At 39.2% G+C, this 13,765-nt stretch overlaps 2 protein-coding genes across 2 annotated transcripts; both read right to left on the reverse strand.

Moving 5' to 3' along the window:
* Positions 1 to 64: 64 nt before the first annotated feature.
* Positions 65 to 4,273, reverse strand: LOC145912931 (uncharacterized). Its single transcript, XM_083000381.1, has 8 exons — positions 3,947 to 4,273; positions 3,619 to 3,770; positions 3,234 to 3,389; positions 2,633 to 2,936; positions 2,395 to 2,529; positions 2,004 to 2,157; positions 1,298 to 1,603; positions 65 to 321 (listed from the first exon to the last, which is right to left on the reverse strand). Exons 1-8 carry the CDS (start codon positions 4,039 to 4,041, stop codon positions 211 to 213), a joined length of 1,413 nt encoding a protein of 470 aa, XP_082856507.1. The 5' UTR covers positions 4,042 to 4,273; the 3' UTR covers positions 65 to 210.
* Positions 4,274 to 8,620: 4,347 nt separating this feature from the next.
* Positions 8,621 to 12,453, reverse strand: LOC145914199 (uncharacterized). The gene is made up of 7 exons (XM_083001989.1): positions 12,307 to 12,453; positions 11,823 to 11,974; positions 11,482 to 11,637; positions 11,164 to 11,389; positions 10,758 to 10,892; positions 10,355 to 10,508; positions 8,621 to 9,849 (listed from the first exon to the last, which is right to left on the reverse strand). The coding sequence occupies exons 1-7, from the start codon at positions 12,408 to 12,410 to the stop codon at positions 8,824 to 8,826; spliced, it is 1,953 nt and encodes a 650-aa protein (XP_082858115.1). The 5' UTR covers positions 12,411 to 12,453; the 3' UTR covers positions 8,621 to 8,823.
* Positions 12,454 to 13,765: the final 1,312 nt, after the last annotated feature.

The following is a 13,765-nucleotide window of genomic DNA, read 5'->3' on the forward strand; positions in this document are numbered from 1 at the left end:
TCATGCAAGCACATGAAACCAAAATTCATTTGAAGTTCAAACAAGTGTAGACAATTTTGCTGCTTGTGTATAACATCACAGGTGAATATATCTTGTATATATAATATAGGTGTATCAAATAAAAATAAACCTTCCAACAACCTGTTCACTCTTGCTGTCCTGGTACCCATACCTCACAGAAACGTTGTCTTGTTCATGAATAAGACATTATCAGTTGGTACAAGATAAATTTAAAGCAAGAACGTTTTTTATTACTTGTTGTACTGCTGCAGTTGCAAGTATTGTTTTGGTGGTCACAAGTATGAACGTGCGGAACTGAATCTGTGAAATATAAGTGACACAACAATGTGAAAGGGAAGTGCGTTCCTTATGGTGCAATATTAATTTAACACGTTTGTGGAATGGTTCCTCTTTTGGAGTGGGAGCTACACTGTGCTGTTTACGTACTTTGAAGTGGGAACTCCATTCTCTACTGTTGACCTCATGTCGGTGACAATGTTTGCTCGATATATTCAGGAGATATATACAGAAATATGTGATATAGTATTGGAGATGTTTGAATTATACAAGCTAGTCTGGGCCATTTATTTAGCTGTGTAACCCTTTTCCATGTTTGGTTCTGTGAGTTTCAAACATGTAACACAAAATCTGCAATCTGGCGTGCCTTTCGAGCATTCAAATGACCTCCAACTTATTCATGGAAATTGTGGCCTTGCGTGAAGTTGCAGCAACGAAGCAAACAAAACACCGCGCAACATTACCTCTAGCCCGAAACAATTCTTTCAGACATGACGAAGCATAATGCCAGGCAGTTTTGCAACTATATCATAATGCTAATGACTTCTGCCATCTTGCTAAATATAGTTAGGCTTCAACATTGACAGGCTATATGAACTTGTTAATCACTTTTTCATGAAAAATCGTTTCGCGTGCCAGGAGTTGCCGAGACATGATGCGCTGTAGCCAAAAGCAAATTATAATGTAACAATCATTTGCAGTTCATAGTCTATGATCTACTTGGGTTAGTTTGGCAAATGTAAAGTTAGGTTATAGGCTACATAATGGTTTTGTATTGCTACGATATTTGTTGAAGGATCAAACGCTACAGAATATTCACAAATCTAAGAAGTTCAATTGAACTTTTGAATGCTGAAACACGGGTTATTCTTCAACCTTATGTTTCCGGTTTAGTTGATACAGTGGGGCGGAACCCGGACTATATTTTCCTTTTTTGGTGGTTTTTGAAACGATGTAGCGATATTACTAATAAAGCCACCAGGATGACTATGCCAAGTACCGTTAATATCCATATTATTCCGAATGGCTTCGTTGTTTTTGTAGCTTTAGAATCCCTTTGTTGGACAGTTTTGCTTCGCTCATTAAGAATTGTTTTGATTCGCCTGTGTTTTGTAGTTTTCACACAGCGTCTTCTGCTTGGTTTCGGGGATGTGGTTGCTAGACTGCAGTTTAACATTTCTTGGATTTCTCTCGCGGTGATAATTTGTCCAGCAAGAATGGTCGGTGATGCGCATTCGATGCTCAAATGCTTTGCAAGGCTGATTTGACTCTGAATGGTTGAATTTCGTAGTTCATCCAAAAACAACTGTATAATCGACAAAAACAAGTCCTCAATGAAATGGAGTCAATTTACGTCCTTTGTTAGCGGGTTGCTAATAAAACCTGTGTGCAAGTATTCTTTTGTAAAGGTAGGCTATCCTACCAACATTAAACCTTTTGTACACTGCGTTTACGACTTGCGCATGGCTAAACTATAGCAGGATGGCCATTTACGAATTCTGGAAAAAGTTTATATATTACCGTTTTTATCGAAAAATGTTTGTAGAATAAAAAGACTGGCCAGTGCTGTTTTGCGTGACAATGTAAACAACAGCATGGGCCGTTATTTTATTCTCAGAATTATGAGCAAATCCGTGAGTAGTGTTCCTATATTTGTAGAAGGTCTACAATTGGTATTTTGTACCAAACTGTTCGATTGTTCTCACCAAAAAGTCTACAGAATCGCAGTCACACGACCAGGGGTTGTCCAGGATTTGTTCCTCATTTGCATGATAATGGTGGGCAATAGTGAGCGGTGAAAACCAGTTTCGCTGTGGCGTCATTAGTCTATTTCCACTTATAAGCAAACGGCGAAGTTTGCTGAAAAAGAAATTCGAACATTAAACCATAGTCTAACACTTTTAGAACTACACATATTGGTTCCCAGCAACGGCAAAATTAGGAGAAAATTGTTCACCACCATTCACACTAAATCTTAGTGACAACAAACACTGAACTCTGTTGTGATGCAACCAACTTTGAACAAGATTAATCAAACCACGTTGCGGGCTGTCTAATTTATAAGTAGGGTTGTGTTGAATGAGGACTCGTGTATACCATAAGTGTGAAAAGAGTTGCCCGTGGAGATACTTCAGGTGATTGTTTCTTAAATCGATGTGGGTGAGATGAGGAGAGTGGATGAAACTGTATGTTTCGACGGTTTCAAGATTGTTGTTTTTTATGCTGAATTTTCTGCAAAATGGTTTGATAGTAAGCTTAACTTTTTGTACTACAGATTATAATACATTTATAACTTAAATAGCGTGTTATGATAACTTAATTTAACGAAACTTACCGTAGAGAGGCAAGACCCTCCAAAAAGAAATACGATATTACCGCCAGATGGTTGTTGTCAAGGTCAAGTTCGTTCAACTTAGATAACGCCTTCTTATCAGATCTCTGCCACTCGGTAAGGTGATTGTTGCCGATTGCAAGAATGCGTAGATTCACGGTGTTTGTGAGAAGATCTTCATGTACTTTAGTTAGTCGATTGTGATTTAGGCGCAGCACGGTAAGATTTCGAAGGTCAGAAAAAGTACTGCGTTCTATTTCCGTCAACTGGTTCCTGCTCAAATCAAGTTCCTCGAGTTTTTGTTGATCTACAAAATAATTGTATCGAACTAATTGGTGTAAATGCACGCAATAAACACGTGTTGGTGATGTACTCGAAAGTCTGACGACATTATCGACTGCCGTAGACTGGGAAATCTGTTAAGAAAAAAGAATTCGAGGTCTGTATTTCACCTAAAGAAGATCTCATTTCTATTCGTCTTTTTTTGGTCCTGATATTAATTGTGCACTTTAAGAGTCTGAATATTGGTTTTACTGGTTATCTAGGTATAGGAGTCTATCCTATAGGAGTCTATCGAAGCCACGTAGCAGAATTTTGTTGATACCTGTCAAGCTTCTGTGGTAAACATGAACGATAGAATTATTGCTTAGATGGATTACGCTGAGGTCCGGACAGTATTTAAATGCTGACAAATCGATTGATTTCAATTGATTTTTCGATGCATCAAAGATGATGATATTTGGATACTTTTTCATGTCATCTGAAAAATAGGGTTTTATTCAATAAAATTATTAGCTTTGGGTTTCATTTAGGCCTGTGAGTATAGGCCTATAGATATATAGGCAAAATGAAATGCGTGAACACGATTGCCATTGTTCCAAACAATCCTTTTTTACCAGAATTACAATACGACCGGCAAAATGTGGTTAAACACACCGAAACTGGCGCGGGAACCAAACGTTCAAGCAATTTTCTCTTTTCGTATTAACCTTGAGTTATTGCCTGAATGCAGCTGCCGTTGATGAAAATCTTCAGTGCGTATTCAGGCGGTGCGTACGACTCAATATCTGCTGGTTTGGGTATTGCGGTGAAATTGCTTTGATCGCACCACAGGTCCAATGTAAGATAGTTGAAGTAGCATCTATAAATGCACCTCAACGTTTAACAGAGCAATCAAGCGTGTGACTATATCATACGCCATATAACAATGATATAGTCTACGTTTGCAGTGGAATCGAGTGTGCAAAAAATAAGCTTTAAGCACCTCATGTATTGTTGTCACGGTATTCCTATTTAGAACATACAAACTTTATATACCTTGTTTCAACGTTTTCCTGTGGGCATCTAATCGTGGAACAAAGCAAAGGTAGCAAGACAAACAACGATTGCCAATAAAACGTAGTTGCTTTCATAGCGTACGTTTCGCCTGAATACACACAAAAGAGTCTTTGTGTTCGCTCTGTTGGAGAACAAAACCATCCTGAATAAAAACGTTCTGCTATTTATGCCTTACTGTTCATCTCAACTTGCAATGTTTGGTAAAGTTGCATTGCTCGTCAGTAAGTTAACATTACTGATGAAACTTCCTGATTAACTGCGTAAGTTAGTCTGTCTGCAATGGAATGCCACAGAAATTAAGTGCAGTTAAAAGATTTTGCTTAGCTATAACCAAGCGTAAACTATCTTTCCCTAACCTTGGTTAATTTGCACCAAGCAGCAATATGGCATTTGCAGGTCTGGAAGTACGAACTCTGGTGAAAACACCCTAGCACTGAGAGTCAACAACATTTTCGCATTTTTTAAAGTCTACCTTCCTAACAGAACCATGTGGGGAATTCCCTGGTTCTCTTCAGAATTTGTTTTTTCTACTCCTATAGCTATCAGATGTTCGGTTTCCCACCAAGGAGCTAGAATGAAGAAGTAACCTAAAAAAATTCAATTAATTGTAGCTGTGCTTGCTTAACAGTAACCCAAGTCGGACACCCACGTGCCTGGTTTCTATTGCCAGACTCTTTCAGCGTCCACATTCTCGTCAGAGTGGCGTGTCGGGCGAGAACAAAGTTTCGCGGTTACGTCACCCATTAGCGAGTGCCTGCCTTGCTACGGGTTTATTCTTTTCCTCAAGAGATTTGAAATCAATGTCTCGTTAAACGTGTATTGCAGTGGCGCCATTAATATTCTTTTGCAAAACATGGTAATCATACAAATTGTTTTGGGTATGTTTTATTTTTGTTGGGCATTGCACTAGTTAACGCTTCATATTGTGCTTAGCTGAGCCGAATTCTTCTTACGACATCGACGTACACGCACCAAGCCTTTTATTGTCAACGTCCCGAAAGACCTTTATCCTGTATGGGTAGAAAATATAGGGATTTCCATACGATGAAAATTGCTGCCGACCAGAAGGTGCAATTTTCCTGTTTTATTAATATTTTATGTTGAAGTACTGAATGTCAAGATAAAATGACGTAATGAAACCGTCACGTGACTTTCCAACTCCAAATTCGCAGAAAGATGATGTGGTTTTGGTCACAAGGCTTTCTCTCACGTGTCTCACGTGAGCAAGGAAGCATCAACTTTGCACTTTCCTGATTGTCGACGTTTCCTTTTACCACAACCGTCATTGTGACGTAAGGTGCTTGAGTAAGGTATCCGTTGGTGAGAAGTCCATACGGTACGGGCTTTAACGGAATTGTCCTTATCCGAATAATTGTTTTTGTGAAGGATTATAACCGTCGGCAATTGCGAAATGAAAACTTACATGTAGGAAAACCGGGGGATTTCATGGACGAAATGAGGATTACATTCACGTTAATCAGCGTCAAGTTTCGTTGTCAATGACCGTTGGGCTTAGAAGGATTTTTGTCAAGTTGAAGTGATACAATGAAAGCGGCATGTGATTTTCAACGAAAAGTGAACTCACAACTTCGCAAAAAGTTGTTTGTCGGTCACATGCCTTGCTGATCTCCGTCTCACGTGAGCAAGAAAATCAACCTTGCACTTTTCCGTTCAACGCAACTTTTTTTAAGTTAATGTGTGCACACCTGTGCAGGTTTCCGTTTGCAAGATGTGATCGTAGGGAGCAGAATAAAACGTCGTCCCGGCTTTAATGATCCGTTACGATTCACGGATAAAATACTCGGCTCGTTGAACAATAAGGTATTTGCATGACTGAGCAGCTAAACCGTTTGTAAATGTTTAAAGCAGGACATACTATCCGGTGCACATCGACTGAATGTTATTATCACGAACTAGCCCAGGGAATTTCTACGCAGAGCTGGAAGTATTACTTATGATCATCGAACAAGTACTATTTCGGCCTTTGTTGTAATTTCGCCATACAATAATCCATCGCCCACACATTGTAACAAATCTGTTTCCCCAAAACAGCAAGTTATTTTTTATATTATTCTCAGGGCAAAGTCGAGAGCAATTTTGTGATAAAAAAGCAGACACCGACAAAAGAGAATTTCTCTTTGTAGGTCTAGCTTAAGCCAAACCATTTCGGTTAAATCCCACAAACCAGACACTTCAGGAACTGAATATAATGTAAACCGCCGCAAGGTTACGTCATAGCGGAACCGTCCCGTCTCAATGGATCCTTAACAACTTGCCCCATTCGCAGTAAATGATACTTTAGGCAAATGCAAAATAAAAGCTTACAGGAAAGCGAAACACGACGTTTGCCTATTTTCGGAAACGAAAATGTCCGATTGGTGAGTCAGCTTCGAATCTATAAACAGGCTTGGCAACTAATTCGATCTATCAGGTGCCATCATTGCCAATGGTGACTGATTATGTGGTCTTACTGGTCTACCAGCCAGGCAAAGACTTTTCTAGTTTGTGGTAGGCCCACATCGATCCATTGGGTACCAAACTAGATTTAAACCACTGGAAACGAACAACTGTGGAGCACGCTATGGCCGAACGACTGCTTGGAAACCATTGCTTTTACATTTTTATGCAGAAAATAGTCGCATTTGTAACCTTGGTTAAGTATATGCGCCTGTCCCGTGTTTGTTATTGTCCGGTTAACTACACGCGTTTTTGCGATAGGATTATCAAAATAGATAGATTACAAACTTCGCCGAAAAAAACGGCTTATTTATCTACTTTTCTGAAAAATTTTACTAACTTTCTTTCATCGCCAAAATCGCGTAACAAATTTTTATAATCCTAAGCTTTATTGAAAACAAACAAGCATGTTACGTACGGTTCCTGGAAAAAGTAGGGAAAACCCGTTTTGTTTGCCGTTACGTCATTTGGCCAAAAAAAGACCCGCTCGTCAATCTGTTTCCATTTTGTGCGTTTACTTTCGGTTGGTGGTCATACGGAGTGGTGAAAGTGAAATGTGTCCATGTTTAGGCACGTCAGTATATGCCTCGTGGTTTTAATATGTTTGGCCATTAGCGAAAGTCTGAACCTTGGAATGACTTCCTGTTCCTTTTGTGTTAGTTTTCCGTTAAACAGCCATTACCTTTCTGAGTGGGGGGTGTCAAACTGGTAACCAGCGGACCAAATCCGACCGGACTTCCCTTTTTGTCGCTTGCGTGGACACCTATAGACGAAAAACAAACTCCATCTAGTGATCTGCTATACTGACTAACTTCCATCAATTTGCACAAGGAATTTTTAACAAAAGGTTTAAAGGTTATTACTTCAACAAAATAAACTTGTTTTGCATCCAGTAGAAGTCAAAAGGTTTAGGCTATTGTTTTCATTGCCGATTTCACCTACTTCTAAAGTTTTTTAAGAGTGAGATTATGTTTGCTCTTTGTCAGTAAAAATAACTCTTGCTGTGCATATATGCAAATCTAGGGCAATTGGCGCTGCTCAAGTAAATGGGTATTTTAAATATAAGTGCAATGACATATTCTTCAGGTAAACAGAAAAAGGGAACTTGCTGTATGCTAAAATTGATTGCAGCCCTTAAAACCTTCCTGTGTGTTTCATTTTTTCTACATTATACTTTTCTGTTTGAACGTGTGATGAATGCAATCTTTGCAATTATTTGCTTAATGGTCCCATGCTTGCATGCAGGAGTTAGAATTGTGCGACGAGTTCTTGCGCTATGTTTGCTTTCCGCATACTGTCTTTATTCACCTGAACGAGGGTGTTTCCAAACACAGGTCAGACCACTGGTGGGTGTTACAAAACCCCTTTGCTGTAATTCCACACTAGCTTTACCCCATGGTTACGTAAGTTATCCAAATGAAGCATTTGAAATAATTTAAAAGTAAATGCAATTGAAGAGATTGCCTAGTTCGTTCAGTAAGACAGTGTGGTTTTAAAGCAATATAGGTATTAGCAACAGACTCGATAATGTTTCAAGCGATCTTCAAAGCAGGGCCACTTTTTCCACTTATTTAGGTATCATCAGGGCAGCTTGATGGTACGTGGCGACGATCTTGCCAACTATAGGCTAAAATCATGTTACCTGACTGCATGAGACAACAACGTATATAAAAAACTATATAATCACCAGCAACACAATCCTCGGCGGTAAACCTTCCGTTCTCTTATATAAATGTTTGCACCACGTCAGTGCACATTCATTGGTGGACCAATTAGCGTCAACCCTCTAGACAGATTATTTGCATTTACGTTCAAATGTCAATGTATTACAAAGCTTTTGGGTTTATGCATAGGTTTGGTAGCTTGCACCACCTACTATGTGTGTTTAAAAGAGTATGTTTACTTCTAGTGGCTAAATTGATTGTTCCTCATGTGCATATTCCAGACAGCCATACTACCCTTTGTATTTTATTGGGATACTATCTTGCCTAAACACACTAAGAGGAGGACTCTGCAAATCCTGCCTCGTATGTTACAAGCCGTTTCATTTGCATTCTACTTTGCGTTTGGTAAAAAGCTGAATGACCTTTTTTCTGTTTTTTAAGGGCAGTGCGCCTTCAAATAAATGATACAAACAATCCATCATACAACATTCCCTACATATAAAAAGTTTGTATCGAATGTATATTTCAAAAACAGGTTTGGCACACAAGTTTAAAAGGTGGAACTCGAATTGGATCACGAACGCTTGGAGCAAATTACTACTTTCACTACACATCACTTTAACATTTTCAAGTACTAAATCATATATACAGCAACAGCAAAAGCGCGTATTCAAAAAAGTATTAAAAGGTGTAAAAAGAACAAAAGAAATTTGATCAAAATCATGCAAACCGCTTTCACACCGGTTGGACATCTGCGTCCGCCTCGGGGACGCCCAAGTCATGGCGAGGCAGTTCCCCCAGTAAGGAGTCTTCGCTTGCCGAAGATGTCATTGGTCTCACTACGGCAGTTGGCGCAGCATGCGTCTTGGCGACGGTTTCGCCATTGTTTTTATTCTCTGTGCAAACGTCTTGGTAGACTGGCTGAAGTCTATCTGTTGACACTCTCGCCTGTGATGAAGAGGGGATGATTTGATGCGTTGAGCCAACTTGTTTTGGCGCGGTTATGGATCGCTTGTCGACCAGTAACAGTTGCTCTTTTTCTCCACTGCCGTCGCTGGGGGTAACGGGGATTTCCACGACGTCATCACTCTTAGAACTTCGTTTTTCACGGTTATTGTTGGTTGCGATGCTGTCATTGGAAGTGGCGCTTCTACTGCTGCTGCTAGTACTGCTGGTGCGAGCAGAGGAATTGGTTCTTAAAATTAAAGTTTCAGCAGTCCTTGTGGACCCTGTTTTTGGATCGTTGGCGGCGATGCTAGGTTTAAGTTCTTTCCTGCGTTTTGACTGGTACATGCACACCGTACAAATCGCTGCCAACGATACCACGGTTACGCAACCAGATATAACTATAACGTGTAACGTGGTCTGGTCTTGTTTATTTGTGACTGAGACATCTTCGTCTTTGTTTTCTTCTTGCGTGGGCGGCAAATGTACTTGGTACTCAAGGTCTCCCTCGTTATTCGGAGGTTCTGGTTGGGATCGAGGGGATAACCTATAGTTAGTTGTTTCTGTAGCTCTTGTAGTGGTTGTGGTTGTGGTTGTAGCTATTGGAGTTGTTGATGTGGTACTTTTTGTTATTGTCGTTGTAGTTGGTGTCATTCTAGGTGAAAGATTCTCGTTTGGTGTCACTGGACAACTCAGCTTATCGCAAGTATTTGGCTGTTGGTCGCATTTGAACGTTCCCAGCTTTTTGCCGTCACGGCATTGGATGTCAAGAGCGTTTCTCCACTTCGGTTTGCGAATATCCTTGGTGAGAAAGTTCTGGACAAATGATCATTTTGTTTACTTCCAACTAAATTAAAATATTGAGCAATATTCACTTTTTTTAGATATCGGATAACACGTGCGAATACTCGTAGCCACAAGGTATATGGTAACTTAATTTTAACACACGTAAAATAAAGAAAACGGAAATGCATCTCAGGAACACTAATAAGGGATTTGCTCATAGTTACGAGAATACACAGACCGGCCCACACTGTTATTAACATTGTCATGCTGATAATGGCATAAGTTCTTGCCGAAACGTTTTTCGTATAAAACATGACAATGGCAACAACAGTATGGGTCAGTCTTTTTATTCTCAGAAATGTTTCTGTTACGTAACAAGCTGTTAAATTCGTTGGAACTTAGTATGGTTACCATATGGGAAACCGAGATTTATTCGATATTTCTTATTCTAAAATATACAGTGTTTCGCGATACACTGCAATGTAACGAAAACTGCATGATCTATTATTGGTACAAACTTGTGTTTTATACGTACATAGTAATCATTTGCGCATTCACAATTCCACGGGTTTCCTTCGACAAAACTTAATTCGCCTGTAAGTTCGGCAGCATTGTGTGCAGAACTACGAAACCAGTCCGGGTCTGGGTACGTAAGCTGGTTGTTGGCAAGTAGAACGTACATAAACTCTCTGAAAAACGTGTAATTTACAACCACGATAAACACGACGTACTGCCACCTCTTCAAGAGACACACAAAAAAATGACTATTGCAATAAAGATAAAAGGGTATTTTGTTTCTATGGGTTAAAGAGAAGCGTAAGCAACACTTGGAACGTGTTACCATGATTATAATCAGTATCTCCAACTACAGTATACTATATGCAAAAGCAAGATTGGAATATGGAAGATTCCATCACGTGTCAACGCCATAATCGTACCTTTCTCGAAAGTGGGCGGAGTTGTTTATTGAGCGGATTTGGTTGTTTTTCAGGTCCAGCTTTGTAATCTTTGGATACAATTCGAGGCCTGATCCGTCAAATTCAGTCAGCTGGTTATGTGAAACATGCAACACTCTGCAATGCAACGTAACGTAAAGCAGGGATCAGTTTATGAACACGTACTGACGTGTGTAGAAAACAATATTACGGATATATGAACGTCACGAGTGCCCTTTTACGTGCATTACAATGACGGTATCGCAATGCCCTGTTTTTGCAGTAATCACTTGCTTGTTTTTATCATGCATACAACATTCTGACATCTTTTAACCCAATTTAATTATATGGGCATTCTGATGTGCGTATATTTAGTCCAGACGGGTTATCACGTACAAGCTTAACCTACCTTAGCTGGATTAACGTGGAAGTCCATGCAAGAGTCCGCAGAGCATTTGCGCTCAAGTCCAAAATGCGCAAATTAGCGACAGATGAAAAGGCGTCGGGATGGATTGTGGTGATTTCATTACGACTAAGGTACAACTCACGAAGACTCCCAAGATCATCAAAGCTGTGTTCTTCTATACTTAAAATGCTGTTTCCGCTTAAGTCTATTACAGCCAGATTTCTCAGACCTGCAATATTTAAATATGGTGCTTGTGATTTTGTGATAACGATTGGCATGTTACGTGTTAACTGGCCAGAAGGGCTACGAACATTACTTTACCTGCAAATGCGTATTGCTGGATAGTGTGTATAGCATTGTCCGCAATCGTGACATTATGTAGTTCTTCACAATTTATGAAGGTGTAAGCTACAATGATCTGTATTTGGTTCATGTTCAAGTTGATGTGCCGTGCTTTTCTGTAATGCTTGAACGTATCTGCAAAGTAACGATGCATTTTTTTAGAAATAGGACAGATTTAAATTGAAAATTGTTCCCGCCTTTAGCACAAACACCTTACACGTGAGTGTTCTGCTCACAAGTATGGGTTACCAGTTCAAACTTAAGCAATGTACCACATTGCAGTAAAATGGTGACAAACTGTAATCAGCCAATCCTCCAACCTTGTTTAATCTTTTCAATGCAATTTCCGTTGGCGAGGATAACTCTGCCGTCCCCGGGCGGGGCATCTGACTTAACGCGGTCCGGTGTGGGCAATGTTTTAATGTTCCTGCCATCACAACGTAAACGCCAATCCAGGTAATCGTAGATGCAGCTGAAAAGAGTGATTAAAGTTAAAACAGCAGATTTTCCTTACGTGATCAGTTGTTTTAAAGCTTTAACCCAAAGAAGGGGTAAATTTAAATGCGAGACAAGTAATAATTGCGTTTAAGTTTTATAACGAAAAGGGAGCACAAAAATGTTAGCAAAAGCGAGACAATTATCTTTTGTTTTATACCCAAAAAACGTTATATAATTTATAAGTTTGATTAATTAATCATGAAGCACTGTCGTTGTTGATTAAAACTTACAATGAGTGGTTGGTCTTTGAATATATTTGTTAAACTGTTTAACTGCATGATACAATTGATTCAAAATTGTACTTACGATTCTCCATCCAGACGTCTATTGCATTTCATGGAAGTTGCGTCACAATCTTGAAGTTGCAACAAAAATAGAAAAATGAATCCCAAAATAGTCTTAAATACCATCGTTTTGTTTATACATGAGGGCAAAATTTACCAGTAACTATTCGAGTCTGTGCATAAAAATAATATAAAGTGTAACCTATGTGCACGCATCTTAGTCGTATAACATATGCGTGCGCCTACTAGTTTCCACTGTTTCGAACTGACGTATTTGGCTTCAGGCAAAACACGGTTCAATGCACATCTCCCATGCCAGATTACACCTAATCTCGGTGCTTACGTCAGCGATACTTTACGTTACACATTGGGAAAACCCTTTTTCGCGGAACCAAAACCGTTGCGGCGGAGCATGTGGCCAGCGGTTCCTCATTCTATTTCGAAAGTTTCCACATCCCAAAATATATTCTTTACAGTTTGGTTTGTTTCACGAAGTTTAATCTGGTTTGTGTTTAGGGGCCTGTAGTGTGGAATTGGCTTTTTACGCTAGTAGGTGATAAGCTTCAAAACCTATCGAACCATTTTTCACACATACCTATTGCGCCTGCAATTTGCATGTTAGATTTCATGCATTTAAATGCACGAACAAGTGCTGATCTGCACAAGCCATGTTTACGTAAATTACTTCAGTTCTACAGTAAACAGTTTACAGAACAAATAATTACAATTTACGAATTAACACAATTGTTTCACGTTAGTTTAATTAACAATTTCAACAAAACGGTGATACGGCTGAAGACTGAGAATGGAATAAAATCACTTTTAATTATGATTTATTGATATAAATAATTTCGCTTTTGTCTTTGAACCATTCATTTTAGCTAATTAAGGCGATGTTGCCTTTGTAAATTAGTTATGTTTTTAGCCGCAACTGAACGCATAATTGTTGATACAAATTTCCTGCGAAGGGATATACTAATAACTAATTTGATTGGATTGACGAAATCGTGTTATCGTTGTTTCGGATTCGCCACATTGATACTTTAAATTACCCAGCTAATGACGAACCTACTGTTTGTTACTTTGCTTTTTTTTATAATTTTGGACCTTCAAGTACCTTATTAGGAAGAGATGAAGGATTCAAACACCGAAATGCATTATAGAGAGTGGTCTGTGCTATTTTAGGTGGTGGGAACAGTTCCTTTTCATTGTAGTTTCTGTTGGAAACCACCACGTTGCCATTTATAAACAATGAATCCATTGTACGCTGTGTTACGATGTTAGCGTACTTCTCTCACACACTATACATGGGGCCCGAAACAACTTGGGGGGTAAAGTGAAACTAACAATGCTGTCACTAATGACCCTTTGACTATTTCTAAATTAAATATGTCATGACTGTGAACAGTGGATAAAATAAGCCAGCGGAAATCGTTTAGGTAATATACCACACTTGTCAGTTGCCACGCAAGTAACGTTAT

This window comes from Ascidia mentula, chromosome 9 (genome assembly GCF_947561715.1).
Source record: "Ascidia mentula chromosome 9, kaAscMent1.1, whole genome shotgun sequence".
NCBI lineage: Eukaryota > Metazoa > Chordata > Ascidiacea > Phlebobranchia > Ascidiidae > Ascidia > Ascidia mentula.